A 27,990-nucleotide genomic window follows, 5' to 3' on the forward strand; every position below is an offset into this window, starting at 1 on the left:
TTCTAGCACTTACCACCTGACTTGACTGTATAAAAACAGCACTCACTGATGCACTTTTTCCTATTGTACTCTACCTTTTTGAATTGTTTTAAATTGTTCTAGAATTGTTGAGAGAAATTGTTGTTTACCAGGTTGTATGTTCCTTTGGTTAAAAATGCGCCAAATGTAATGTAATGTAGATATCCAGCATGATGTTTTTTCCCCATTGAGATCTGATGTGTTTTATTTTTTAAAGTGTATAATTTTTTTGAGCAGTGTATAGTCAGAGTTAAGGTTTGCTCAGAAAGAGAAGAAGGTAGAATAAGAATTTATTGATGATGTGTAGGTAGTTACTTCAATTAACCAAGATATAGAATAATTGGCTTATTTTCTTACACATGGTGGCCATATTGGAATCTTACCAGATTATACTTGATGCCTCGTATATTATTGAGGTTGTCATGTGATAAAATGACTGTTCAAACTTGTTGTTTGAATGATATTTCTATCATCAACAATAGAGATGGTCTATATTTTCACATTTGGTATCCGCCATATTGGATTTCAAAATGACCAACATCAAGTTTGTTTGGAAATCATGTCAATAGCTTCCTTGACCCTAAAAATTGAGTGTTAGAACTTAAAATACTTTTTTATCTTGTTTAATTTGGAAGTTGTATGAACAATTCTATTAAGAATGGTAGGCATATTTGAATTCAAGATGGCGGCCACTAGGGGGTGCTATATGTTGGGGTCCATTTCAATTTTTGATCACTAGGGGTAGTAGTATAACTGTGCCATGTTTCATACTTTCTGCAAAAACTGAACGATTCCGGTGCTTAGCCGCTGTACTATAACCAGAACCGAACCCAGTCTTTTCTGTATGTAGGTCTACTGTACCTGCCCCATCACCAAGCTTTAGGACAGCCTGTGCATAGCCTACTGACCTGCTTCCTGTAAATTACATGTCTTCCTACCAACTGAACCTGATTTTTTCTGTTCTATTTGACCACTGGACCCAGAGAGTTTAACCATCCAAACTTGCTTTAGCACATGTAATATCAGTTTAGCAGTGTTAATGTTGGTATTGGTTAGCGTACCTCTGTCTTACTGCAGGGTATTGGGCTGCATTTCACATCAGTCAGATGAGCCTTGTCTCAGAAAATACTTTTTATTATACACGTATAACATCCTCTGGTCTGGTTGCATGTCCAACACCAGTGATTCATTAAACAGAGAGAGAGAGAGAGAGAGAGAGAGAGAGAGAGAGACTGTGTGTGTGTGTGTTTTAGGTTTTTCTCACGAAACAGTTTTCAGAATCTAACAAATGGAAGGACTGAAGGAAGGCTACAATGAATGCCCTGATCAGTAATAACCTAACTATGACTGTGTCATTCTATGAAACGTTTCTGACCCACTGTCTGAAACTCGAGTTCATACGTCACATCAGATCATACCACAAAGGGGGGTGTTAAAATAGACTCACAGAATGAAACATTTGATAAAATGATGATATACTACATTTAAATTACGGTTGTTGGAAAATAGATGGTTAACAAAGTCATTGAAATTAGTAGATTTACCCATGACAACAATAGACCCAAAGTTAAAATTAAATACTTCCCCTATCCGGTAGACATGGTACTGTCTCTCGGGCTAATTCCGAGAATTATGCTGTCGAGATTCTATGAACGGACTTTCCGAGAAATTGCTGGAGGACACTTCGAGGAAACACAACAGGTGGATTTTTTAGAATTTTACTGTATGGATAGACTATACATATGTACATACACATTAACATTTAAGGAGTTGCCGATATGTTTGTTGATTTGTAAAGTATATCACGTAGGCCTATTAATTTTCCACCAATCCATTTTATGTTTTTAATACTAGTCTTTGCCTTTAATGTCTTTAATAGTGTTTGCTTGGCACTTTGGATAGGCTGAATTATCGAAGATTGTTAAATTAAGTAAAGTTTATGTGAACATGTGAATGGGGTTTTAAGCGTAGGATACATAAGCCTGGTGTTTTATCAGATTAGGCTTAATCCAGTTGTCTACGAAGTTGACAGCCTTCTGTGCTGATTTGACATTTGATTTCATGTTTGGTATGGCATGTCTGCTGCTATGATCGTCGTCATAGAACAAGGTCATAATAACTTCGCTGGGTCATGATCACGGATGGTCATTTAACAGTCATTTATAAGCCTTTCCTTGTAATGAAGAAGCCAGGTGATAGGGATGAATAGTTCTAAGCATGCCTATAGGTTTATTGCTGAGCCGGTCCTGGGGAAAAGGCACATTCTGAAGGACTGCATGCCACCTAGTGTCAATGTGATAGAATAGGCTATAGATTTAAATGTAGACTAGTTACAATGTTGGCAAGGTCATGTAAGACATATGGTATGTAGCCTATGCATTGAGTTAAGAATTCTTTCACATATATATATATATATATATATATATATATATAAAAAATGTCATTCCTGTAGTGGTAAAGAGGAACTTTATTCGGAAAGTCTGGGTGATGAACTCTGGGACCTCTGGCCCTGTGCCTATGGCCAAATCACAGCTATTGGTATATCCTTTACCAACCCCACTCTCACTCATGCCATATTGCCTATTGATTGATGGGTAATGAGCTTGATTTTTTTACCATATTTGAAGTCAAGTGCCAAAATTTACCGGAATCATCTTTCTTCATCATCACCTTCCATTGTCTTCAGTACTGTGTGGTCATGACAGGTAGAGCGATAGTGTTTGTTTTGTTTGTTTCTCTTTTCGATAAATAAAAATAAAACTACCAGTATGTTGAGGTCTGATGAGTCAGCTAAAATGTAATGCGGTTTAACAACGTCCAACATCAGTGGAAAGTTATGTACCGTCTGTCATGTACTGTTGTCCTATACAGAAGGATTTAATTAATGAGATTGCCCAGATTGTTACTAAATCGTAACTATCTGGAAGCCCTCATAACAGTTCCGTTCGACTGTAGTGCCTTTCAGTTTCCTCTGATTCAGACTTCCTAAATGGACAAAGATGAAATGAAAGTGCAGACTGTTAATATTCTCAACATGCTATGGTGTGCCAAAGTCAGTTTTATGTACATTTGTAGCTCTACCTTCCTGGTTGTTATTCTGGTGTACACATATTGCTACTTGGTCTTTTATGTGTACATATTACCAAGCCTGAACTTGACATACAAAGAAATGTCATAATGTGCTGTATGCAGTCCCGGCGTCATGGGGGTGGGGGCTTTGGGGGGCCAGGCCCGTCCTGGAAGTCATCTGTGCCCGCCCTGGACGAGCTTGGCTACACCAACCAACCCCAATCCCATAGATTGAACACGTATTAAATGTAGGCCTATATTATACGTTTGTCAATCTAGCAAGTAGGCTAGCAAATAAAACTTGTAAAATCTGTATTAGTCAGTAGCTAATCAATAAGGAACATTAGGCAAGTCCATCACCTAAATGGAGAGGAGGTTACGTGGCGCATATATACTTCACTTCTGCACTAACCCCTGTCATCCGATGACAAATATGGCTTATCGGCTCGCAGGTAGACTATATCTCATATCGTAGTTAGTAGAAGTAGGCCTAGTAGTTTCTGGGTTTGTTTGATAGCGTTAACCTTTACTGTTTTTTCTTCTGACCTAGTCGAAGAACAGGGAGCTTGTTACCACTCCAGGGCCGAAGTTATCCGTAACTTCGGGGCTAACTCCCTAACACTCTATCTGAAAGTGGTTAGCAAATGAACGAGGATTTTGGTTTTATCTGCGGATTTATTTTTGCATTATTTTGAATATGACTAGCTCCAGTCTTAACAGCACGTCTACTTTTTCCCACACGCATCTCAGTAACACATATCCCCTCTCACTTTCTCTCTCCATCCCTGCGCACGGGGTTCTCTTAAAGGAGCTGCACCATTTTACAGCAATTGCATCTAGCCTACATTATTTTCATATTAGAATGTTTTGTCAAGTGTAAGCTTAAACTACCGTGATCAATTTAAGTTCTCGTGCCCCCCTGGAAAGGTGTAATGCCCGTCCGTGAATTTGTGTCTGCCGCCGGGTCTGGCTGTATGTTTGTCTGTTAGGGCTGTAGCGATATACGATTCGAACCCGAAATCGCGACAAAATATATCCACGATACTTTGTCGCGGTGTGAAAAGGCAGAATCGCGACACACCCTTTCTAGTGTTTCACGCACTGCTTTGCAGCTTACGCGGCCGTAAAAGCAACCCACATCTCCCGCTTTACTTATCGGTAGCCTACGTTGTCCAAAAACAAATAAATAATAATTTCATACCTCTCCTTGCTTTCATTGTAGACTATGTGTGCAACTTTACCAAACAGTATAGAAGTAAACCCCCTCTCCTTGCCCCGCTCTCTCTCGCTCCCTCCCTCTCCCTCTCCTGCTCAATGAACACGCGCGATTTAAATAAAACATTCACAATCGTGAAAGCAAGGACGCTTAGAAGACGACTAGCTAAATTACTATTAAATCCGCTTAGCATCATTTGCTATCATTGCTGCACATATTTGTTTAAAACTCTTGCATTGAAGTTGACTGATCATCTCAATACCAACGTTTCCCAAAAGGGCCTGTCCCAAGGAGAACAAGTATTATCTTGAAACTTAAACACACATGGGGAAACTGAACAGTCCAATCAGTAGACTATGATAGGCTAAGCTAGCCAACTATGCTACTTTGTTTACAACATTTCCAGGCTTCAACCAGACAGCTGAATTAAAGAGGTAGAGTTGTAATAAAAAATAGTAGGCCTAGGCTATAGGCTAATCTGCATAAAGTGTGCTGTCATAAATATCAGTCATTCAGAAAAATATAAAGGATATAAAATAAAATATATATTATATTGTAATCTTCTGGTGTTCTAAGGGAGACTATTAAAATGTTATTTAATAAAATGTCTAGCCCCCCCCCCAAAAAAAAAAAAACAGTACAGTACAGTACCAGTACATAGCACACAGCATTTCATTATTTATTAAATTATTTTGATCAGTGTTGTACAGTATATGAATAAGCTAGAATCCTCTGGCATAAAAAAACAGGACAATGTAGCTCACTTTAGTTAATTGATTTGGATGTTGTGTTGTGGTTGCAGATCCCATACTATGGCAAACACACCTGATGGCTGTATTCAGTTTACGCGACATGCTGGATATGTCCTTCTCAACTTCAACCGTTTACGCAGTCGAAATATCATGACGGATGTCACTGTAATGGTCAACGGACAGCAGTTTCAGGCACACAAGACCGTTCTCATGGCCTGCAGGTTAGTGGTGTGTTTGAATAAGTGGTAGTGTGAAGAACTGAAAAGCATCACATGTCATGTGAATTTTGCCAGGTCATAACCAGACTGAGGACTTAGTCAGACAGATATATCAGAATCAGAATCTGGCTCTATTCACCGAGCATGTTCACATATACAGGGGGAACGCATTGAGCTTTTATGATGTGAGTTCAGGGCATTATGCCTTTGATGCCATGGAAGTTCTCCTACATTTTTGAATAATTCCTTCCACACAAATTCTACTGCCATTATATTGAAACGCGAGGCTAGGTACCGGTAATTGTCTCTCTGCCCTTTATTCAGTTGCATTAAATCCAAATCACAGCATGAGTACTTGTTCTCTTCTCCACATACTTACTGTATCTATCTCATCCACTCTGCATTCTCCCTTTACTTCTCTTAGTGGGCTCTTCTACTCCATTTTTACCAGCGCTGACAAAGGCAACGTGAGCACCATCAGTCTGGACCCCTCTGTGGACGCTGTTGGTTTCTCAGCGCTGCTGGACTTCATGTACACCTCCTGTTTGGCCCTGAAGGACAGCGATATCTTCTCCATCCTGACCACAGCCATACACCTCCAGATGGACCATGTGGTGGACACATGTCAAAGAGTTGTTAAGGCCAGGTGAGCAGCCAGTTAGAACAAAGAGGGAGTTGAATTAAAACACGCTTTTAACCTGGTGTAATATGTGTTGCGCGCACACGTGTGTGTGGAGGTGGTGAAGAAGTGATGTAACTTTGTTCTACAGAGTAATCTATTTCACACTCTAACATGAGGTACACTTGCTCTTTAAAATAATCCCCCCTCCTCTCATCCTTCCAATCAAAGAGGCCTGCATAAACGACAGGAGGACTTGGCACGAGTCATTTGGCGGACGCAGGACCTACCTCCTTCTACACTCCGTGCCAGCAGTGATGCCCCCTTCTCTAGTCACAGCAATCCCCTCAGTCACATCTATGGCCAAGCCCCCATTCCCCTTGTGCCAGCGGCTCCATACTGGCACATCCCCAACCGCAGCAGTGCACCTAAACAGCGCCCAGCCTCTCCATCCAACGTGGTGAATTTATCTGCAATGAGGCACCTCCACTCCACATTTCAAAGCAACCTTGGTAGGCACCCCGCCCCCTCTCTGTCCCCCATGGACTACCAGAAGCAACTACCTCGGCCCGTGGCCAGGCTGGAGCAGAAGCAATCGCGGGCACCAGACACTGGCTGCCATGAGCTCCAGGAGGTGAAGAGGGGTGATGAGGAAGAGGAGGGGGAGCAGGGGGATAGATCAGACTGCCGGCCCAGCTCCCCCATGGAGTCCAGCAGCTGCAACAAGGAGACCTCCTCCTCCTTATCTTCCTCCTCACCTCCTCTTGGTCCTCACAACAGTCACAGTCAGAATGAGAAGGTGCACAACTGGAAGAAGTACAAGTTCATTGTCTTGAATGCCTGTCAAGAAGATGAACAGCGTAGCGAAGAATCTACCTCACAGATTAGCCAAAGAGAACGGGAGGAACAGGAACATCAAGTCCAACAAGTCAACCAGCTTAGTAACATCAGCAGGTGAGGACAGGACATGCCATGCACTCTTAAGCTGTGTGTGTGTGTGTGTGTGTGTGTGTGTGTGTGTGTGTGTGTGACATCAGCGAGAGCAAGGGGTTAATGTTTTTATTTCTGCTGCTAGGATATCTGAAGAGGGTCATCAGAGATTTGACTCAGCAAAACCTCAGGCAGAATCTTCAGAATCAGATTGCACTGCTTCAGGTTGGTCCTCAGACATACCCGGCCAGAAGGTTTCTTTGATGTAATTACAAATGAGAACAACAGAGTTCTTCATTTATCAGAAAATATGTCTTATGCAAAATATATTCTCATCTAAGGAGTTTCTCACCTAAGCTGCTTTGTTCTTTGTTTGTTTCTCTGAAAACGTAGCCGACTTCTGCAAGAAATGTGAGTCCCAAATCACAGATGGAGAACACTCCCTTCAAGCCCACTGCATCAAACCATACAAATGTGACTATTGCCCTGCAACTTTTCGGTGCAAAGGAAATCTTGCCGGTCATAAGTCTGTTCACACAGGTAAAGAGCCACTTTTAAAACCAATAGGCAGAACTATAGTAAAATTGAAGGAAAGATTATATGTGATTTCAACATTGGCTCTTACTACTTTTGAGCTAGAAATTATACTTGTTCACTATTAATTCTGCCTAGACATAAAATCACAAATTGTTGATAAATATCCTTGCTCAATCTGATGTTTTACAGGAGAAAAACCTTACCGCTGTTCCGTGTGCGGAGCTCAGTTTAACAGACCAGCCAACCTCAAGACCCATAGCCGTATCCATTCTGGAGAAAAGCCATACAAATGTGAAACATGTGGTGCTCGCTTTGTACAGGTTAGCCTTGCAACTATTATGGCTAATGCAATAAGTCGTTTTACCATACAGTCACGGTGGAGTGGAGTTGGACTCAGTGAAGTTGGATGTAGGGGGGGCAGCCGTGGCCTACTAGTGGCCTACTTCGGACTTGTAACCGGAGGGTTGCCGGTTCGAACCCCAACCAGTAGGAACGGCTGAAGTGCCCTTGAGCAAGGCACCTAACCCCTCACTGCTCCCCGAGCGCCGCTATTGAAGCAGGCAGCTCACTGCGCCGGGATTAGTGTGTGCTTCACCTCACTGTGTGTTCACTGTGTGCTGAGTGTTTTTCACTAATTCACGGATTGGGATAAATGCAGAGACCAAATTTCCCTCACAGGATCAAAAGAGTATATATATTTATATATTTATACTGTAACTCATATTTCTGCATATTGTTGTTTTAAAAAAAAACACACAAAAAAACAATAGCATGTTAATTCCTAGAAGACTTTTGGGAACAAATAAACCACCTTAATGTTGTACTCTTATGAAGGTCACAGGAGATCACTGCCCTGTGGAGTCCCAACCCTATATCTCAGTCCCTTCTCTCTCTCTGCAGGTGGCTCACCTCAGGGCCCACGTGCTCATCCACACAGGAGAGAAGCCTTACCCCTGTGACGTGTGCGGCTCGCGCTTCCGTCACCTGCAGACTCTGAAGAGTCACACACGCATACACACTGGGGAGAAACCTTATCAGGTGAGCTGTCGTCGGTTGCCTTAACTGCAACACAAATCAAAAAACAAAATGAATATCACATGAACTGCCAGTCTCAGTAGTTTAGCACATCCTCATTGATAACACTTGTAAACAATTGAGTACACAATGTAACCCAGCTCAGCATTCCTCAGCTAAGGCTTTATGAACCCTACTTGAAAAGACACAATAGGTTCACCAACATTTCTGGGGCATAAATTCTGTACAGTATGCTGTGTTATTACAAATGAATGGGGCATCTAGGCCTAGGGAAACTGCATTGTTTTAATGCCAGGTGTCAGTCTGACATGTAAAGCTATCCTTTCCCTTCATTTTCCTTTTCTCAGTGTGACCACTGCAAGTTGCACTTCCGCCACAAGAGCCAGCTGAGGCTTCACCTGCGGCAGAAGCATGGCACTGAGTCCAGTTCCAGGACTCCGCACCTCAGGCCAGCCATTGCCCCTCACAATCCTGCCGTCCACACCCACTGAGCAGAGAGGGGTCTGCCTTAGGGGAGAGGGAACTGGGCGACTACTTCTACTCAGGGTTACAAGTTCCAATTTAGTGTTCATCAGTTCATCAGTGATGCTGAAGAGATGTTCAAAGATGTCTAGCTTTGTTCCATGGCTTGTTTTTAATTTGTGTGGAAAAAAGTGTAAATATTTGTAAATATTTAAGTGTAAAAGTTTGTATTAAAAAAAATCCAAAATTAAGGTGTGTGATTTTTTTTTTGTACTAGGATTATGCCTGTTATAACATCAGGCAAGGGTGCCGTATTGGTATACATCAGATTGTATGAGTAAGTCGACCATAGTGAATTCAGCTTCACTGAGATATTGGTCCAGCATCCAAAGATCCCTAGCATTTCTGCGCAGACTAATCCATGAGGGAGGTATCAGTGGTTGCAAAATTTGCCTTAGGTAGTGGAGCTGCCTCATTGACAGGCACCTCTGGGAGTCAGTATGATGTAACAAAATGCAACACCCATGCAAGTGTGGTTACTGCCGTATTGCATTACTTCTGTGTGCAGTATCACTTAACTTTTGAAGTCTTCTGGCTTTGTTTATAGTGTAATTTCCTCTTCAGTGTGCTATCCATGAGTTTCAGTTACTGAATCAGCAGCACCACTATCTTCCAGCTCTGTGTGTTTTTTATGACAAATATTTGGAATGCATCTCTATTCATTTAGTGTTAAACAAATGAACAGTTACACAGAAAATAGTTGTCAGGTGCTTTGACAACTGAGCTACCTCTTCTTCAACTTCAGCATTACTAATACAATTTCCTGTAGTGCAAGTCATTAAAATGCATGGTATTCAGTTTGGTCTGCATTGATTTATGCAATAATGCGGACACAAGAATTTCTTCTGAGGAACTAACTATACATACAGTGTGCAATTAAAAAATCTTGTTTTTTCAGTGTTCAATCATATAAATATACATAAGAGAAATGTTGTGTATGTATGTGTGAGAGGTACCCTGGAAATCCAGAGTTCTTGCGAGAGCACAATGGAATTGTCTCTGCGAGACACTCTGGCAAGGAGCAATGATGCACGTTACTTTTACCCCAACATTCCGGGGAACCAGCTAAACTGATGAAGACGCTGCAACGTTGGAGGACAGTACACATTGGTCGTAGTGTTCTCCGATTGCGTCGAAGTCCGAAATCATTCAGAGTAAACATGGTCTAGTGTTATCCAATTGCGTCCAGTGAGATTTTTAAATGCATGCTTGTTGCCGCCCCTCGATTTGGGCCATTACATTGTTCTTGGCCAGACCCTTAATCTTTCTAGATAATCAGGGTCTGGATTTTCCAGGCTATGTGAGAGGGAGAATGAGAAAATCTTTACACTGAAAACTCACTTGAGTAGAGATCATATTTTCTGTAGTAATGACTGGACCAAGGACACTGAAAGAATCAGACAATGCAATGGTCCTTTTTCTTTACTAATTGTCAACAACAGGTGTTGTTACAGCACAAACAAATACATTTGGAAAAAGCCATTTGTGCACCTGTCACTGACTTACAAGACTTGGCATACAGCAAACCGATGTTGGAAGGGTAGGGAAAAAAGCATGATTACTGGCCCTTGCTAAACAAAGAACTATTATTGAAACTTCATGTAACAACGCCGCCAGTGATGCTAGCTTTAATCCGGTGTTTATAGTTGCTCTTTGACTCTGTGGTCTTCTCACAATCAGATATCTCCTCTGAGAGATGTACTCTTGTCAGAATAAGCATACGAATAAGCAGGTGTTTTATTTTCTTACATTGACAGATATTAAACATTTTGTTCTCAGAAACATACTCAGTCTAACACAGGACTCCTGATCTTTATAACATGAAAGTAACAGTGATTAAGTATAAAGAAATGTATTTGAACTGAATACCAGTTTACTGTTAGAGGAAAAATGCTACTTTTAGTCCAAATCATCATGATAAGGTTTTAAGTATTGAACTGGGTACAGCCTTTCACAAGCAGCCTAAGGCCCTTTTCTCCAGGTTTCCACAAGACTTTCAGATTAACCAAACTTACTTGGCAATTGGAATCACTGGGTGAATAATAAAAAATAAAAAAAGTCTGGTCTGACTAACTATAGGCCACCATAGTCGAAGGAACAGCAATGTGAAATGTCTTTCAGTCAATTATGTCAAAGTGGCAATAAATAAATGAGGGTTAATGAGAGCTACATTATCCATGAATCAGTCATTTACTTCAAGGGTAGTGTTCGCTGTAAAGAAGTAGAGCTGGACCCTTCACAAAAACAGCTGGTTTAGTGTAAACCTGGAGTCAAAGTCAGTAAATTAAGGAAGCTCCATGGTTGGAATCAAACTGTGGCCATTTATACTTGTAAGACAGGGCACAAGGCCTGGCGAGGAGACATCCCTGAAATGCACATTCATCACTATATATCTTCCAATTTGACATGGAGGGGTTGTATCCTGCCCTCCACAGACACTATGTAATTGTAAATGTATCATGAACAAGCATAGGAACAACTTATTGTATCACTCAAAACACTGCTCTGCAGCCTTTCTCAGAATGGATCTTATGCCTAGATTTAGAGTGCCTTCCATTCACATACATGCACCCTCTCACACATTCACATTCACACACACACACACACACACACACAAACCAGTTTTCTACTTCTCTAGACTAACCTACCAAAAATATATTTATAATTACATGAGTAAAAAGTCAACAAAAATGTGGACATGTGAACAAAACAGAGCATTTGCTGACACTGATAAAAAGAACATGTTGAGTCATTGTGATGGGACACAGTCCTTGGCAGCCTACATGCGAGACACTTGTCAGCCCTCCTTTTCGAAGACGCTCTTCACATCCCCAAACACCTGTACCGAAAGGAAACAGGACAGATGATCAGAGGGAACCAGCACAGAAAAGGATGATGCAGAAAACACACACACACACACACACACTCACACACTCACACACTCACACACTCACACACTCACACACTCACACACACACACACACACACACACACACACACACACACACACACACACACACACACACACACACACGAGGAGGTAAGACTCATTCAGAAATACCAAGATGGCATTTTATACTGAGCCAAGCCAGCACACCCAGAGAGGTCAAGCTAGCTCACCTCATCCACACCGCGAGAGGCATCAATGGTGTGCACTTTCCCCTGCTTCTCAAACAGGTCAATGATGGGGCGTGTGGACTGCAAGTACGTCTGGATCCTAATAGAAAAGGGTTACATTTCTCTGATCATTCAACCACACCTCCCGAAGACAAGTTCATAATTTGGCAGTGTCTGTAGCTATTGCTAGTGCTTTTCTATTGCTAGTGGCAGATTAGAAGGTTTTGTCTCCGAAATGAACAATAACCAATCTGTGTTCTCAGACTGTAAGAACCAAAGGACCTAACACCTGTATGTGAGGGGAGCTGTCAGTTTCGGCAGCAGTCCTTACCTCTTCTCCATGCTCTCTCTGTTGTCATCGGTACGGCCACTGCTCTTTCCCCTCTCTAGACAGCGGTCAATACACACCTATTGCAAGGATACACCACATCAGCCGAGAGCAGAGCATAACCACACAGTTCATTACACAATTTGAATCTTTGTTGGCACTGTTCATCTGTGACAGACCCTTTCAGTTGAAGCCACTATCTTCAACAGAAGAAAGAAGAAACAAATATTTGAGACAAGACACAGAGGAATCTTAGTCCACACATTATATTTATTTATGTACAAGCAAACTGTATCTGTACAGTATAAAAAAGATTGTGCAGAGAATATATAAAAATGTGAATTAATATAATGTTTTTGCAGTGTGTCATTGCTCTGCATTGGTGTATCCCCTACAATTATCAGCTCTGCTATCAGCTTATACAAAAACACACACATTTGGCCTTATTTTCTTATGATGGCTCACCTCATTGCTACAGTCAAAGAAGAGGACGAATTTGACATCAGCTTTGCCATCCATGACCGTGTTCCAGCCCTGCAGGTTGTCTTGGTTACGAGGAAATCCATCGATTAAGAACCTGAACTTCTGTTCATCTGCCTGCATGGTGGATTCCATGGCCTAGATAAAATACACAAGATAAAAAGTAAGGCATATTTTCCTGAAAAACAAATATGTTAGTAAAGTTTGTAAATTGTAAAATGGCATCAATTTAGCCGTAAAAGAAGTCTACAAGTTTATTTAAAAAAGTAAATGTTAACTTTAAAATATTTACAGTAATAGAGCCAACACATGATTCTAATCTGATATTCAAATTCAGCTGCAAATAGTAGCTCAGACTGAGTAATAAATAATGTCAGCCAATCAATCATTATTAGTTCCCATTTTATAGTTGTCAGCATTTGCAGCAATGAGTCCAAACCTTTTTAAGCAAGTTGATGGTGATCTCAACAGGCACAATTTTTCCCTCTTTGATGTAGTTGTCGATAAGCTGACCAAACTCTGAACTAGTTCGGCTGCGTTCCTCCCTGAGCAGGTCTCCTGCAGATAGATGGGTGTAGCTGTAATTCTACAGAGAGGACAAAAGGTTAGCCAAAAAGGCAAACGCACGTTTCAAGAGACTCTAATAATAATCCCTTAACATTTCTATTGTCCTATTGTATATATGGAGCTGTTATTTGTTGCTACTTACACCTGTGAAGAAGGAGCAAAGGGCAGTGAGAAGACACATGAGGCAAGTCCCTGTCCTAACAGGGTGGAGATTTAACCTTTGCTTCAAATTTTATATAATACCATCATATAATGTTGAAATGTAGCCTATTTTCTGTGCTGCTACTCAGAAGGGACTCAATATAAATTAAGTACATTTAAGTAACAGTGAAGGATTATGGCATGCTCAGAAGTCATAATATATAACCTATACATTTATGACCCAATAGTTCTAACATAACCTCCAAGATTTGACACTTGCACTGTGGCTTCAAACATCCTTGAAATCCTGTCATCATGCTAGGCTATAGGCTATTATTGAAATGAAATGACACGTCACCTGGGCCCCGTTAACCCTTTTAATAACAGGACACATTGAAATTAAACCTGACAGGAAACAATGTGCCACAATGTAACAGTTTTGAAAATATGTATCGCTAATAGTCATTTTGTAACTCTTCTCTTTATTTTTTTGAGAGGACACCCGGAAGTTGGGTTAGCTAATAAATGATGTGCTAGCGACTGGAAGCCGAACGCCAATGACACGGCAAGAGACGGATTAAACCAGACACATCCACTCTATGGGTATGCAAGTTTAAACGGTAAAAATAATTTGGTTAACTTACAGTCCCAATCACTTTAACCATGACCCTTTAATTATTGCTCTCCATTCGAGGTTTCTTACCTCCACGATTTTAGCGCATTGTGTCCCTTTCCCCGCGCCAGGCCCGCCCAACACAAATACAACTTGAGGCTTCATGGATGAAACGACTCGATGCACTGTACTTGGAACTTTCTCAGCGAGCCTACCTAGTAGTCTGAAAATCATAAACTGATGCCAGTGGTGATGTGTTCAAACATATGAATGACAACCAACCCCAAAAGAGTCGGATAGCAAGCTGAAAAACCGGCTGTGTCGTGTCACCGGGGAAGTTAGCAGCAATGGTACTATATCCGCTGTACACGTGTTCATCCAATGAGAAGAGAGAGGGAGTGTTCATGTGGTACAGACCGCGCCCCCTCATTGACAGCGACTCTCAATGCAGAGGGCAATGCAACTGTAGCACCCCACCCCCGTTTCCCCCTCCCTGCGCTTGTGTTCTCTAGCATCAGCACCTTACCCCCGCTGAACAGCGACCGTCCTCGAAGATGTGATATTATCAAGCGTGCTGAACTGACAGCGACAACAGTAGCCTAATATGACGACCAGGCCTGCCAATTGCTAAGCCAATCATGGAACATTTCAAACCACGGGAAATTTGAAATGAGCGTATAAAGACCACGTTTGTGTTTGTGAAGCCTTCATCGGTGCTTTTGTTTCTTTCCTCAGTTGTGCAGGGTATCTGATGTGGATGATGGCAACGCACAAAGAGCAATGAAATGAGACCGACCCTTGGGCAGTGTATAGGCCTAAGCTGCCTGAATGATTCCTTGCCGATGTTTCCAGATTTTGGATTCGCTTCGTTGAGCTTATGTTCAATTTAGGCTAGTCAACGGCGTCCCTGCTGATCCTAGATTTTTAAGGGCGCCGCATCATGATGATGTTGGGAATGTCAGCCGCCGCGGGTAGAGAAACCCGGACTCCCTCCCTGCCTCACCAGCTGCATGCACGCCACTGACATGACAACGCGTGGCAGGAAAACAAAGATCAAAGGGCTCAGACCTATAGCTGGACGTGTGAATGGGGAAAGAAGGGGTCTCACGCCAGGTTATCAAACTGGAGGAGGCCGAAACGCATCTGTTGGGGACAAGCACCAAGGGCAGTGCGGAACTCTAACGCGCCGGGAAGAGACTGGAAGAGGTATCGGTGTGTCGTACCCTCCTTACCCTGATAAGGTTGCATCTTTTTCTATAACTGCTTAGTATGTCCCATATTCTGAGGATAGCATGATTTTTATGTAACAAAATGTGGATATTTCTATCACCTGTGTTTTTTTCCACATTTGCCCGATTTGATAGTTCGGTCCAGTGCCCACTGAAGATGATCATACTCTGCAATTCGAGGCTGATTATGGAAAAGCAAAGGCACCGATGAATAAACTGGTTAAATCAGAACTCATTCTACCGTCGGTGGTCGTTCTGGCACTGCTTCTAACTAGCACCATGGGTTGCATTCAGAGCATCGCCTGCAAGCCGCGAATCAGACGGGAGAATATTGTTGTGTATGAGGTCTCGGCCTCCATTGACCAGTGCCCTACCGTGATTGAGGAGAACTCACCGATTGTGCTGCGCTACAAGACGCCCTATTTCAGGGCTTCTGCGGGTATTGTGATGCCTCCTGTGCCACGAAATGAGACCTGGACTGTAGGCTGGATTCAAGCTTGCACTCAGATGGAATTCTACAATACATATGGGGACATTGGAATGTAAGTATAGCCTATATAAACTTCTTTTTCTAAACTAAATGCCACTAATTGCAGAATATGCAGTGATAGCACACTTTTGTTCAATTGCATGGTGGGTTGACAGGCATCAACAAATGCAGTTCTGTCAATTTCTGAAAATTGTTTGGCTGTTTTAAAATGATTTTGTTTAATTAATATATCAAGGATAGACTTCCTTTCCTTCCCCATCCCCTTTCTCCCATCTCCTGAATCACACATAAGTCTTAAGCTCCTCTTTCTCACCTCCAGAGTATCACCTTTGCCTCAGCAAAGAGCATGAACTGATCCCTTACACCATCTTAACCCATGCTCTTCTCTCATTTTCCCCCTCACTATTTCTCTTTCTCTCTTTCTCTCTCTCTCCCTCCCACCACTGTGGCCTTCTCAGGTCCAGCTGGGAGCTTCCAGAGTTGCGCGAGGGCCGTGTCAAGGCCATCAGCGACTCCGACGGCGTCAGTTACCCCTGGTATGGCAACACCACTGAGACAGTCACGCTGGTGGGCCCCACGTACAAACCCTCGCGCTTGACCGTCAGCATGAATGACAACTTCTACCCCAGTGTGACCTGGGCAGTGCCCATCAGCAACAGTAACACTCCCATGCTGACGCATATCACCCGCGACCAGAGCTTCATCACCTGGCTGGTGGCACTCAACGCCGTCACAAAAGAGCGCATCGTGCTGCAGACCATCCGCTGGCGCATGCGCGTGGACATCGGCGTGGAGCCCGGCATGCCGCTTGGCTCGCGCGCCTCCCTGGTGGGACGGCCGCACCAAGAGCAGCCCCACATCCTCAACAACCCGGAGCCCATCCCGCCCAACGCGCTGGGCCGGCCGAACGCCAACGACGCACAGGTGCTCATGTGGCGTCCCAGGAGAGGCGCGCCACTCGTGGTCATTCCCCCCAAGTAGCCGCCAGTGGACCTAAGAACTCACGCGTGGGAGTGGCTGGGTTGGAAAAAGAATCCCTCCCCACCCCCAACCCGAACAGAGGCCAGGAGCTACTGGAGATCCAGTTGTGCGGACAGCAGAGTGGAGAGCACGGTGCCGCCAAACTGGATTTGTGGTGAAACGTGGCTTTGGAGAGGCTTGGTTGAACTGAAAAGTGGATGGTTCTGCACAGCACTCATTTGCAACCAATACACTGTACACTGCATGAGAGGAAAAGAGAGAGAGAGAGAGAGAGAGAGAGAGAGGGAGGGAGAGAGAGAGAGAGTTAGAAAACTGATGCTCTGGAAGGAAAGTCGGCGATTTGGTGTCAGGTGGCATGAGATTCTGCGGGTCTCTGGGACAGAGGGGACTGTAAGCCCCTGCACTCGGACAGTACAAACCAAATGAAACAGTGCTTGTAGCCAACAAGTTTGTGGTGAAACAAAAAAAAACATTACACAAAAAAAATAATTAAGAGCAACACTTTCATAGACTTAAAAAAACACATATATTCAATCATTTGTAGTTTAATTTAATTGGTTTACAGAGAACTAAACCATTTGTTTTTAATTGACTAATTTAGATACTGAAACAGCTCCGATTATTTGAGGAGGAGAGAGCATGCGTCACCACCATCACCACCACCACTGATGAGCATTTAAACCACTACCTTCAATGAACACACCTTCCTTTGCCTTGCATGAGAATAGTAGTCTGAACATAATAGGTTCAAAGCAGAGGTGCAGCACTGTGAGTGAGTCGTGTGATACACACACACACACACACACACTCACACAGACATACTGTATACACACACACACACACACACACACACACACACACACACACACACACACACACACACACACACACACACACTCCATCTGTGCCGCTCCCTTGCTTCCATTATCCCCTCCCATCTGTCTTTTTTCCAAACCTCCTCCTGATTTTTCCATGTCTCACCGCGCCCCCCATCTCCTCTCTGTAGGTGTGTATTACGTTGTGGAGACCTGGACGCCACAGCCAGGTCTGGCCTGGTGTGATTATTCTGTGTTCTAGGATTGAGGCTGATTGAGGCTGATAGCTGTTGACTTCAGCAGTGTCTGCAGGCTCACCACCCCAGGCACAAAGGCAGAGACATAGCTCTTGGCAGCTCCCCCAAGAAACGTAAGGGAAAGCAGTCATCTACAGCTAGGTCCATGCTCTTTTCTTGTCTTTGTATCGGTTGATTGTGTCACAGTGTTGTTGTAAAACAAAAGACTGAGTGAGGACTTTGGTTACTGTATATGTGTATCAGTGCATCATGTTTTTGTCATGATTCGTAGAAATCAACTAATTGAATTCCACCAGTGCTGCAAAAAATAACAATAATGAGAAAGTACAATGCAGAATCAATTTGGACAGTTACAGGTACATACAGTAGATTTTCACCATTTGATCTCTGACTCTGATATGGATGTCAGAGGTCAGTCAGTGTTGTGACTTGTCCAAGTCCAGGAGCTTTTGAAATGCTCATTGCAGTCTCAGGGTGACCACTCCATCAAGTGGTCACCACCACAGCCCCTAGGCGTATTCTGCAGTAATTAATTAAATTCCATACATGTTTCTTTTCTGCACTTCACGCTGGTCTCCTCCGTTTCATAGTGGTCTGCCCATCACTGTCTGGCCTGAAGTAGGGTCTCCTTAAGTCGCCAGCACCTTTCCTTTAAAAACATCACTAAATGATGACACTCGTAGTGAATGGGTAAGCCACTGGAGTGCCCAGTACACCATCTAAAATCAAATTTGGACCACCAGCACCATCAACACAGGGAAGAGACTGAGATATTTGATACCAGTGTTTTTATACCATGACTGTATTCAAGAAAATGAGAATGATTTTCTCTAATTTGAGAAGACATTTATCTGTCAATATACTATCATACCATAAACCATTAAGTGAACTTCAGGTAAAAACAAGTACAAGTAAAGGCATATAACATGATTGCATGATGAAAATTATTACAATTTTTATTTCAACATAATTTACAAATAAAGAACCACTACGGGAATGTAAGTTTACTGCAAGTGCTAACACTGAAGACAAAAACAATCTTCATTTCTTTAAGAGAGTTGTCCAAGATGACATAAGGTGTATTTTTTCCAAGATGGCAGAACCTTCTTTTCTCCCAAGGGATTTTTTATATTTTCAACATTACTTCAAAAGGGGTTCACTATTGGCAGAGCATCAGTGCTATAGCTTACACAATTTCAATACAAACACTTCTGCTCTGTCCATAAAGTCTCTTTTGTGTGCATAAAATCTTTGCCCCTCTTCCATGTATGGAGAAAGATGGTTCCAAACTTGAATTGCAATGTTTGTTAATATAACAGATTGATAGTTTTCAACAGTATGTATGTCTATTTATTTTATAGATTTTTTCCCCGTGTCCCAGTAAAAATAGACTGGTCCTATTTTTCAAACAGGAAGTGCATCACAAATACTGCAACAACCATTCAGTTCATGTTGTGCTGTCTTACCTCATCTTGTTTCTTCTGTGGGTACTATGATTACAGTTTACGTTTAGAGATGTTTTTGCTTCTAAATCAATGTTACCTCAATCCAGAATCCAAATGCATAATGTAACATTATCTGAAATGCCACATCACAAAGACAAGATTGTATTTTCTGTATGATTTGAGCAGCAAAACTGAGTATGGATGGATGTAATATGACAAGGTGATAATTCTCCTTAAAATAATATCTTAACACCAGAGTTAAATGCATGGCCTTCTTTCTGTTCTCTTTACATCAGTATGAATAGACAGACAGACAACATTGGTAATAACTTTCACCCAATGAACACAAGACTATGCAAGGTAAGAATGATTATGGTGCTGAATCTTTAGGCATGACTGAAAAGCTGACTTGAATCCAAGGTAAATAAACTATTGTTTAAATTGTTACAATTCTTTCTTTGCATGCATGTTTTTTTGCATAAGATACCTGTGACTGACTCAGTATGCGTTGTGCTGAATGCACAAGCTTAGAGCAATGAGGTTAAAATGCTTCACCTGAAAACTTCTAATAAATAAATAAAACCTGTTAACTTTCCATTGTCTCCAACAGCTGTATGTTGTCAGTTTCAATTGATGAGAAATTCAATTAATTTGATGGGCATTTAATTCATTTTAAAGTTAACAAAAACTTCACTTGTTGACCAACTCACTTGCCAAAAACAATTTAAATGAATATTAAATAATCATTTTATTGTATAAAAAACCTAATAAAAAATAGTATTACTGACTTTCATTCTTCAGGTTATAGGCTATAATTTCATAACACATGAAAAACTACCCAGTTCATCCTACATACATCTAAATCCACTGGCCAAAGACATGAAATGGCAATATAAAATGCAACAAAAAATTAACCTAAATCCTTATGCAGTTTGCTAAGTACCGCATCTCAAGGCTGATTTCATTCATTCAACTCATCATCAATTGTACTGCCCTATTCTTGCGTGTGTTGAGAATTGTAGGCAGAACTTTATTGATGATCATTTCTCTCTCCAAATGCTGTAGACTCTATTGTACATAAAAATCCATCCATCCTCATATTGAGCCCACAGGCTACTCTTGTAACAAAAATTCTACTGGGAACACTCCCATGCTGCCCCAGTGTCCCCTCGTCCCAGTAAACATGTTTGAGCTCTTTAGAGCTCAGCTCTCTGACTTGGCCGTTTGTTGTGTGCGCCATCAGATGCATAATACGAATGATCAGCTGTAGACCATTTCAGGTCTACCGGAGCATCCTCCTGAAAAGGCAATTGGACCTCAATGCAGAGGCGAACTGTCTCCTCTTGTTAGTGCATTTTTCCATCATCTCTTTGTTCACCCAAACGGCCTGTCCCACTGATGTGCAACCCGATGCCGTTTCATTTCATTTCATCTCCTCTTCTCCACCCTTTGTTGGAACCTGGTCTTTCCTCCCTACTGCAGACCCTCGCTGTGCTCCACTTCCTCCTGTGTGGTGCCTGGCCTCTTTACACACTCTGTGGACTCCCAGCTGCCTTCGTTCTTTCCCCGTATCCGTACAGAATCGTGGCGGCGATGACCAGCACCGTGCCAAGGAAGAACAAACTGTAACAGAAGAAATAATATATTTAGCTTGGACACGCATGTGAGCTGGGTAAAGTACAATTAGAGCTCTGTTCAGACGGTCTGTGAAATAGTCCTAGAGGGCTTTTGGTAGTGAGGTGACAGGATGTGCTAAGCTTCTCTTGAAATTTCCTAGTGTGCTTGTACCTGGTAGGATCAAAGTCCGCTAGCCAGAGGTAAGAAATGATACAGGACAAAATGATTGAGAACGGTGCGGCAAAGCTCTTCAAAATGTTGTCTGCATATTTGATTACAGTTGCAATGACCAAACCGCCAAAAGCCTGTCAATAGAGAAAAAAGAATCGAACATTGCAGTAACACATGATGATGAAATTCTCTTTAAATATAATGAAACAGCCAAATGACACACCTGTAACAGAACAACTGTCCAAGTGAGTCTGTTGTATCCCCGGAACATACTGGACTCTCTGACAGCCTCTCCATCGTGAACAAACATGACCACCAGACCAAAGATGAGACCGGATAAACCTGAATAGACATAATAGAATAGACACAGATATGAATGGATGTTGAGAACATGTTCCTAGTGTGTGTGTGTGTGTGTGTGACAGAGAGAGAGAGAGAGAGAGAGAGAGAGAGAGAGAGAAACACAACATGAATGTACTTAAAAGGAGCAGAAATTTGGCATAACTGTAGTAAGTTATTAAGAATACAACCTGAAAAGAATATATTCAAAGAAACATTTATTCCCAATGTGTGTGTGTGTGTGTGTGTGTGTGTGGGGGGGGGTTGACTGTGTTTTGTTCAAAGTATAACTAAGTTGCTTTAGACAGGACACTTAATTAAAAGCAAATGTCAATGACTAACCTAACTGGATGTTCCGGACCCATACACTTTGTGTGGTCTCCTTGAGAATCTTCTCAAAGTAAACACCAGCAAAGCCACTGGAGCAACACGCTGCCAGAACAGCCAGCACACCAACCAGCTGGGAGCTGGACGAGGCCTCTGTTTGCTCGGGAGTTCCTGGTGCCTCTGCTGGCCACTGGATAAGTAACAGGATGTATATGTACACACACACACACACACACAGACACACACACACACACACACACACACACCCACACACCCTTAATTACACAGCACAATCACAATTCATATAGAAATCTCTGGGAAAATGTATCATAACTAATGCATCATAATTCAGGTTAAACAGTTGCACATTAGTGACATTTACCTGGACAAGAGCAATCCCAGCCATTAGAACGAGCAGAGAAAGCCATTGGTAGATCCCCAGTCTCTTCCCTAGCATGGACATGGAGAACAGCGCTGTGGTCAAGATCTTCAGCTGATAGGTTACCTGGTACACAAACAATATATGTGTGTGAATGTGTGTGTGTGTGTGTGTGCCACTCTCCAAGATGTGTACCACTCTCACAATGTACTGTTTGGTATAAATGTAATTTGTATCCCACAGAAAAGCATCCTACAAGTATAATGACTTATGAAGACAAATAACATACATACAGTATACCCGTAGTTTGTTTACCTGGTAAGTGGCAGCATCCAGGTTGGAGAGGGCGACGTAGAGCAAGTTATTCTGAAATGTGTAGATGCCAGATGGAATTGCGAGCTTGAGGGTTTCCTTGGGCTTGTTCACAATCTCCTCCCTCAATACATGATTCAAAGCCCTCCAGCTAAATGCTAGAGAACAAACAAAACCAAATAAACAAACAAACAAACAAAAACAAGTTGAGATCTGGAGTAATCAGCAAAAACTGTTTGACAAAACCTGAAAACTAACATCACGGTCATATCATGTCATATCTCTATCTATCTCTGTTGTAGTCTGATGTTAATGGAGACAACATTTACACTAAGTTATTTCAAATACCACAAACAAACAGAACTCTCCCTGGAGACAAACAGAACAGCGCAACAACCTTGTAATCGGCTGCTATGGTCATTGAATGCATTATCCCGGAAATGAAAAGAGCAATCTGAGGCTTACAGGGAAAGCTCTGAGACATGATGGGCCACAAGGCAGAATGACATCCACTGGGGCTGGAGAGCGAAGGACGGTAGCACTTACTATGGTCCATGAAGATGAGAAAAATGCAGGCCACAATCTTCAACATCTCGGCCGACACCACTGCGGATGAGGCCAGGTAGCGCGGGCCGTCTTCCTTGAGAGTGCGAGAATAGCGCATGGTCAGCACCAGCGATGTGTTCTGCAGCACCAGAACTCCCAGGGAGATGTACTTCAGCTTTGTTGGCGGGGTAACCGCGGGTGAGGGAGACATCTCTTCGCTTTCATAGGCTGGCAAAGAACTGGATTCCGGTGGGCTGAGCTGCACGAGAGACAAAAATGCCAGAAGATCAGCATGAGGGGCAGGAGATCAGAGCGGTGTCAGATCCATACATCACTTGATATGGAGAAGACAGCGAAACCCAGAGAAGACAAGTAATGCAGTAGAAATATCTGCATAGGGCAGGGAGCATCTAGAGGTGTGCAAAGAGAGAAGGAACAAATGTTTAGCCAGTGTGTGCCACATACTCATGTCATGGCCGTTATTTAATGAGTCACCTTCTACAAACACAATCTAAGTGCCTCCAGCACAATAGGCTGTGCGCACTAGGCTGTGCGTATCTGTATTTCTTTGAGATACTGAGATATTTGGATAGCCTAGAAATCTAGACGCACCCTAGCGGCAGCAAATTACATTTGCTACATTTTAATGTGGGTCTGACTCGTCAGGCTAATTTGGACATATTTGGGTTAGCATTCAGATTAACTGATCACAGATTAACCCTGTATGCCGAAAACCTTGTCAGAACATTGTCATATTTACTTGAAACATGTTTCAGGCTCTTCATTGTTCCCTCATCAGTTTAAAATAGTTTAAATGTATACTGATTGTCAACAATAAACTATTTTAGTATGGTTTAAACTATTTTACTATGGATTATTGATTACATGGAAATTATAAGCCATTAGAATTCAAACTAGAAAATGTAATTTCGAGGAAATTACCAGTGCATGAAAATATAAACATACTGTATATTAACATAAAATGCCAAACAAACTTTTATTTGGAAACAGTTGGCAGGGGTCATAGTTGATAACAACTGACAGTTGAAATGGCTGAACAGTTAAATAGTTGAGTAGTTTAAATAGTTAAATTATTTAATAGTGAATTATTGTAGTGAGGACATTTATTTTGAAACAGTTGTGGGCAGAGGAAATAGTAGTCTTAAGAGAGCCAGATTGTATGCTTAAAGCCTGAGACAGAGTATATAGTTTAAAAGTTGAATGTAGATAGTGTAATGGATGTTGATAGACAGAAAGTTGAATGGATGTTGATAGGCAGATTGTTTAATGGATGTTGATGGATAGTTTAATGGGTGGATGAGTGAATGTTTTGAAGAGGATGAATGGATAGAAAGTTGGATGGAATGTGCCTTATATCCTTGTAGAATGGAGAGACACAGAGAGTTGGCCTAGTTAAGCAGAAAGCAGTTGATACAGGTGCAATCAGTTTAACTGGCCCTTTGATGGGTCCTAATAGTGAGCAGCTGGAAGTTGATACAGGTGCAAATCAAGTTAATTAATCCATTGTGATGTCATAGTGCTAATGCAAAGTCTATGGGGAAAAATAAGCTTGTTTTTTATTATCTCAAAAAGTATAAAGTTTACAAAAGTGAAAAATACATTCCCCACGTGTCCTTTTCAAGGCCTACATTACAAAGTTTGAACGAAGTTTCTACGTTAAACGGGTAAAGCTGAATTAGACGCATAAATTTGGTGGGAAGAAGAAGAAGAAGAAGAAGAAGACTTCGGATAACAGAACAGTGCATTTTCATTTCGTAATTACACTGAATAGAAATAGAGAAGAAAGAACAACTCTCTCTACACATACTGAGTCTTTACCTCATCATTGGAGCTGGACGACCAGAGCTTGCATCTGAGCATGCCTTGCTTTTCCATCTAGAACTGGCAACAAATCCCCTCAGTCCTCTTCCATCTTAGAGCTCACTGAAGTGACTATGTGGGTGTGTGTATGCTTATGTATATACGCGTGTGTGTGTGTAGTGTACAAGGCTAGGCTGTGTTTATGGCTGCTACTACTGTAAGAACCACTCCCTTGTGCATGAAGCCGGATAGTTAGAAGGATATTGTATGATTTCGAAATGGTCCTTAAAGGTGTAACTGCTTTGTGAGAGGCTTGTTGAACTCTGAACTCACCTCTAAGCCCCCAACTACACTCTGAAAGTTCTCAAAACACAATAATTTCATCATATGTTAGAGGACTTCAGGATGGTGTGATAGCAGTGACTAATAAGCCAGGTGTCTTTCATCAAAAAGACTTGGCTGTGGTCGTTATGGCTCAAAGAGGTGTAATATCTGACACACTTACTCAAGGATCACTCCTTTGTGTCTACAAACCTAAATTTGTCATGTACATATCTCCAGAAGGCTGGATATCTGTCTCGGAACAAGGTTGACTAATTAAGACTCTCAAGTCTTTAGGGAAGTTGAGTATTAGAGGAGTTTTGGGGATGACTTCTGGATAGCATTTATAATGAATACGGAGCAGTTAAGTCAAGCCAGGTGAAGGGAGCATAGAGTGCTCCTTATGTGGCCCAGCCCCAGCCACGTCTGCTGGGAGAGCCACCCGCACAATCCCCCCTCTGTGCTCTAGAAGCCACTCTCAGCCAGGAAGCTCTCCCCACCTTAGAGTCTGTCCCAGCACTGATGCTTGTTGTTTTCTCTTGAGTGTTAGTATTCACCGACTTATTGTCAAAAGTATTGGAACTACAAGAACTGGGGACACAAGAAAAATACATGGGCATACACGCACACAGACATACAGAAACAACCTTACAGCTATGTTTCAACATCCAAAATCATCTGTCATTTTACAGTTTGCATACATTTGAATACGAGCAAGCATATGTAGTAGCAACTAAAGATGACATTGGTTGAGAGACACTGAAACCAACATGTCTATTAAAATGTGTCTGTAATCACCACAATATGACTATAGGCATTCAAAGGAAGAGCTGTCACATTATATTCTAAATTTCCAAGTGTCCATTTTATAAGCTTTTAAGCTAATCAAATCTATGAGTCTCATCCGAACATACTGTAGGCTACCTATTTCATATCAATGGGATAACAAAACAAACCAAGCCTGACCACAGACCATTCTGTGACATATAATGATATTTAAATAGCCTACCGCCCTTTTTACATATAGGCCTAGATCTAAAGAGGCTTCTTGAATTTATACACACGTGTATGGACGGCGACAGAGTGGCAACAGACTAGTTCAGAGAAACACAAATCAGAGTTCGGCTGAGGTCTTCTCAATAGCTGGCAAGCAGATTTCCATTGAAACTACACTATAAGTTTTTAAGGTCGTATTGTGTGTAGCCTACCTGAACAACTGGAAGAATGTAGCCTACGAGTGACGCACCTTTCCCCTCAAGTCACACCGACGGCGCTACAGGAATAACCTACAGGAGCCTGTTAATTCTGTCCATACCGAATGTCCTCTGCCCGTGATGTGGATATCTTGGTTTTCACACCACAATAAAAATGTATGTGTCATATTTCAACTCGTCGGTGCTTCTGCTCACCTTCGATGTTGAAAAACCTGTCTAGCGACATCTGGTGGCGCGAGGCCAAACACAGTGCAAAAGGTAATATCCTGTTTTACAACCATGATGGGCTTAGTCTACCAGTGCCGCGTTTGTGATGAGCATAGCTCAAATAATTACCATACTTGGCAGTGACACACTGTAGCCTACATTCTGCTATCACAAAAGGCAAAAAGAAAAAGAAATGTCAGAACTAATGACATGTAGCCTATCCCAGAATGTGCCTCGCAGATCTGGTTATGTTTTCTGGTATAGGCTACTTACCGTGCCTTTTTTGTGGCTGTCAAAATGGCTGTTTAAATGGCTTCGCAAGAAATAGAACATAACTTGCACTACTGTCATCTTCTTTAAGAACCTTTCCAAATATTTCCCATAATATTATTAATATATTAAAATAAATTAATATTTCCCATCGCTTTTCATGGAGGGGTTTCTTTATTATTTTAACTTCTCGTGTCTTCAGCTTCTTAACAGTCTCTACACTATGCAGGATTTTGGAACATGTGCTTATTTAAAGTCCCGAAGGCAAATCAGTTAATTTTTGGCATACAACATTTTTGGGTTGCTGAATTCAAATATTCTGTAAGCCAGGCTCAAAAATGTCCCATAATGCCTCAAAATGGAGAAATCCAATATGGCCACCGCCAGGTCAAAATCTAATTAATCACTTATCTTTTGGACTGTACAAAGTAAAAACCTGAATGTAATGTGCTTTTATAGGTTTTCACATATAGATAATTCAATGCCATGCTCAGATTTAAGATCAAGACTAGAGAACATTTTTGAAATTAATGTACATTAATTACTGTAGTTTACTGTATTTTTTAACTATCTATTTATATTATTTATCTGTATTTTAACTATTTATTTAGTATTTGAATAAAATGCTTGAAACTCTTAAGCTAAATGCTGAACTGTTACTACTAGATTTTCCTACTAATGAAATATTGTACCTAGGATAATTGTACCTAGGATTCAAGCCCCCCTGTCTGTTGATGTAGGCCGCAGTCACCATGCTGTCGGTCCTCACCATCACATGTTGGCCTCTTAGCCATGGTAGAAAGTGCCGGAGGGTGAGGAGAGCGGCCCTCAGCTCCAGGATATTGATGTGCTGGGATAGCCAAGGTTCTGTCCAGAGACCATTGATGCCCTGGCCATCGAGAACGGCGCCCCAGCCTACTGGGGATGCGTCTGTAAAAACGACCCGGCGACGAATCAACGGTCCCATGGCACTCCCCCTCTCTGTGTTGGCGGGATCTCTCCACCAGTGTAGGGCCCTGTGAAGCCTGCGGGACACAGTCACCTTGGTCTGGGAGGGCCTTGAGGCACAGGCCTAGGCTCAACAGGC

General features: G+C 42.0%; 4 protein-coding genes across 7 annotated transcripts; 2 read left to right on the forward strand and 2 right to left on the reverse strand.

Annotated features, from left to right (window-relative positions):
- The first annotated feature begins 1,662 nt into the window (after window positions 1–1,662).
- Window positions 1,663–9,043, forward strand: bcl6ab (BCL6A transcription repressor b). The gene is made up of 9 exons (XM_076296048.1): window positions 1,663–1,719; window positions 5,106–5,276; window positions 5,698–5,919; window positions 6,124–6,846; window positions 6,968–7,047; window positions 7,216–7,362; window positions 7,549–7,679; window positions 8,260–8,397; window positions 8,742–9,043. The coding sequence occupies exons 1-9, from the start codon at window positions 1,667–1,669 to the stop codon at window positions 8,883–8,885; spliced, it is 1,809 nt and encodes a 602-aa protein (XP_076152163.1). The 5' UTR covers window positions 1,663–1,666; the 3' UTR covers window positions 8,886–9,043.
- A 1,280-nt stretch (window positions 9,044–10,323) lies between these two features.
- Window positions 10,324–14,498, reverse strand: cmpk (cytidylate kinase). Its single transcript, XM_076295316.1, has 6 exons — window positions 14,253–14,498; window positions 13,281–13,427; window positions 12,827–12,979; window positions 12,365–12,441; window positions 12,037–12,133; window positions 10,324–11,755 (listed from the first exon to the last, which is right to left on the reverse strand). The coding sequence occupies exons 1-6, from the start codon at window positions 14,394–14,396 to the stop codon at window positions 11,714–11,716; spliced, it is 660 nt and encodes a 219-aa protein (XP_076151431.1). The 5' UTR covers window positions 14,397–14,498; the 3' UTR covers window positions 10,324–11,713.
- Window positions 14,499–15,015: 517 nt separating this feature from the next.
- Window positions 15,016–17,372, forward strand: fam78ba (family with sequence similarity 78 member Ba). Its single transcript, XM_076295321.1, has 2 exons — window positions 15,016–15,933; window positions 16,340–17,372. The coding sequence occupies exons 1-2, from the start codon at window positions 15,599–15,601 to the stop codon at window positions 16,860–16,862; spliced, it is 858 nt and encodes a 285-aa protein (XP_076151436.1). The 5' UTR covers window positions 15,016–15,598; the 3' UTR covers window positions 16,863–17,372.
- A 2,653-nt stretch (window positions 17,373–20,025) lies between these two features.
- LOC143134721 (UDP-N-acetylglucosamine transporter-like) lies at window positions 20,026–26,602 on the reverse strand. 4 transcript variants are annotated; one of them, XM_076295319.1, is made up of 9 exons: window positions 26,421–26,602; window positions 24,910–25,803; window positions 23,071–23,329; window positions 22,528–22,682; window positions 22,216–22,338; window positions 21,849–22,023; window positions 21,391–21,509; window positions 21,168–21,301; window positions 20,026–21,002 (listed from the first exon to the last, which is right to left on the reverse strand). In XM_076295319.1, exons 2-9 carry the CDS (start codon window positions 24,964–24,966, stop codon window positions 20,906–20,908), a joined length of 1,119 nt encoding a protein of 372 aa, XP_076151434.1. In that variant the 5' UTR covers window positions 24,967–25,803; window positions 26,421–26,602; the 3' UTR covers window positions 20,026–20,905. The 4 variants fall into 4 exon arrangements, with proteins under 4 accessions (XP_076151434.1, XP_076151435.1, XP_076151432.1 ...); XM_076295320.1 differs by lacking the exon at window positions 24,910–25,803; XM_076295317.1 differs by lacking the exon at window positions 26,421–26,602 and having other exon boundaries at window positions 25,713–26,414.
- Window positions 26,603–27,990: the final 1,388 nt, after the last annotated feature.

The sequence above is a fragment of the Alosa pseudoharengus genome, unplaced genomic scaffold (assembly GCF_046254945.1).
Source record: "Alosa pseudoharengus isolate Yale_2024_CS ecotype anadromous, Long Island Sound unplaced genomic scaffold, YU_APseudo_1.1 YU_APseudo_1.1_scf_2, whole genome shotgun sequence".
NCBI classification, from domain to species: Eukaryota; Metazoa; Chordata; class Actinopteri; order Clupeiformes; family Clupeidae; genus Alosa; species Alosa pseudoharengus.

Coding starts and splice junctions, on each gene's coding strand:
- fam78ba (XM_076295321.1), top strand. CDS start 15,599: ATGAATAAACTGGTTAAATCAGAACTCATTCTACCGTCGGTGGTCGTT. Junction 15,934..16,339: donor ACATATGGGGACATTGGAAT/GTAAGTATAGCC, acceptor TGGCCTTCTCAG/GTCCAGCTGGGAGCTTCCAG.
- LOC143134721 (XM_076295317.1), bottom strand. CDS start 25,880: ATGTTGAAACATAGCTGTAAGGTTGTTTCTGTATGTCTGTGTGCGTGT. Junction 23,330..25,712: donor GTGCTGGGACAGACTCTAAG/GTGGGGAGAGCT, acceptor TCTCTCGTGCAG/CTCAGCCCACCGGAATCCAG. Junction 21,510..21,848: donor GGTCCGGAACATCCAGTTAG/GTTAGTCATTGA, acceptor ATGTCTATTCAG/GTTTATCCGGTCTCATCTTT.
- bcl6ab (XM_076296048.1), top strand. CDS start 1,667: ATGAACGGACTTTCCGAGAAATTGCTGGAGGACACTTCGAGGAAACAC. Junction 5,920..6,123: donor CAAAGAGTTGTTAAGGCCAG/GTGAGCAGCCAG, acceptor TTCCAATCAAAG/AGGCCTGCATAAACGACAGG. Junction 7,363..7,548: donor TCATAAGTCTGTTCACACAG/GTAAAGAGCCAC, acceptor GATGTTTTACAG/GAGAAAAACCTTACCGCTGT.
- cmpk (XM_076295316.1), bottom strand. CDS start 14,396: ATGATTTTCAGACTACTAGGTAGGCTCGCTGAGAAAGTTCCAAGTACA. Junction 13,428..14,252: donor AATGCGCTAAAATCGTGGAG/GTAAGAAACCTC, acceptor TCCTCTCTGTAG/AATTACAGCTACACCCATCT. Junction 12,442..12,826: donor TCTTTGACTGTAGCAATGAG/GTGAGCCATCAT, acceptor TCCTTGCAATAG/GTGTGTATTGACCGCTGTCT.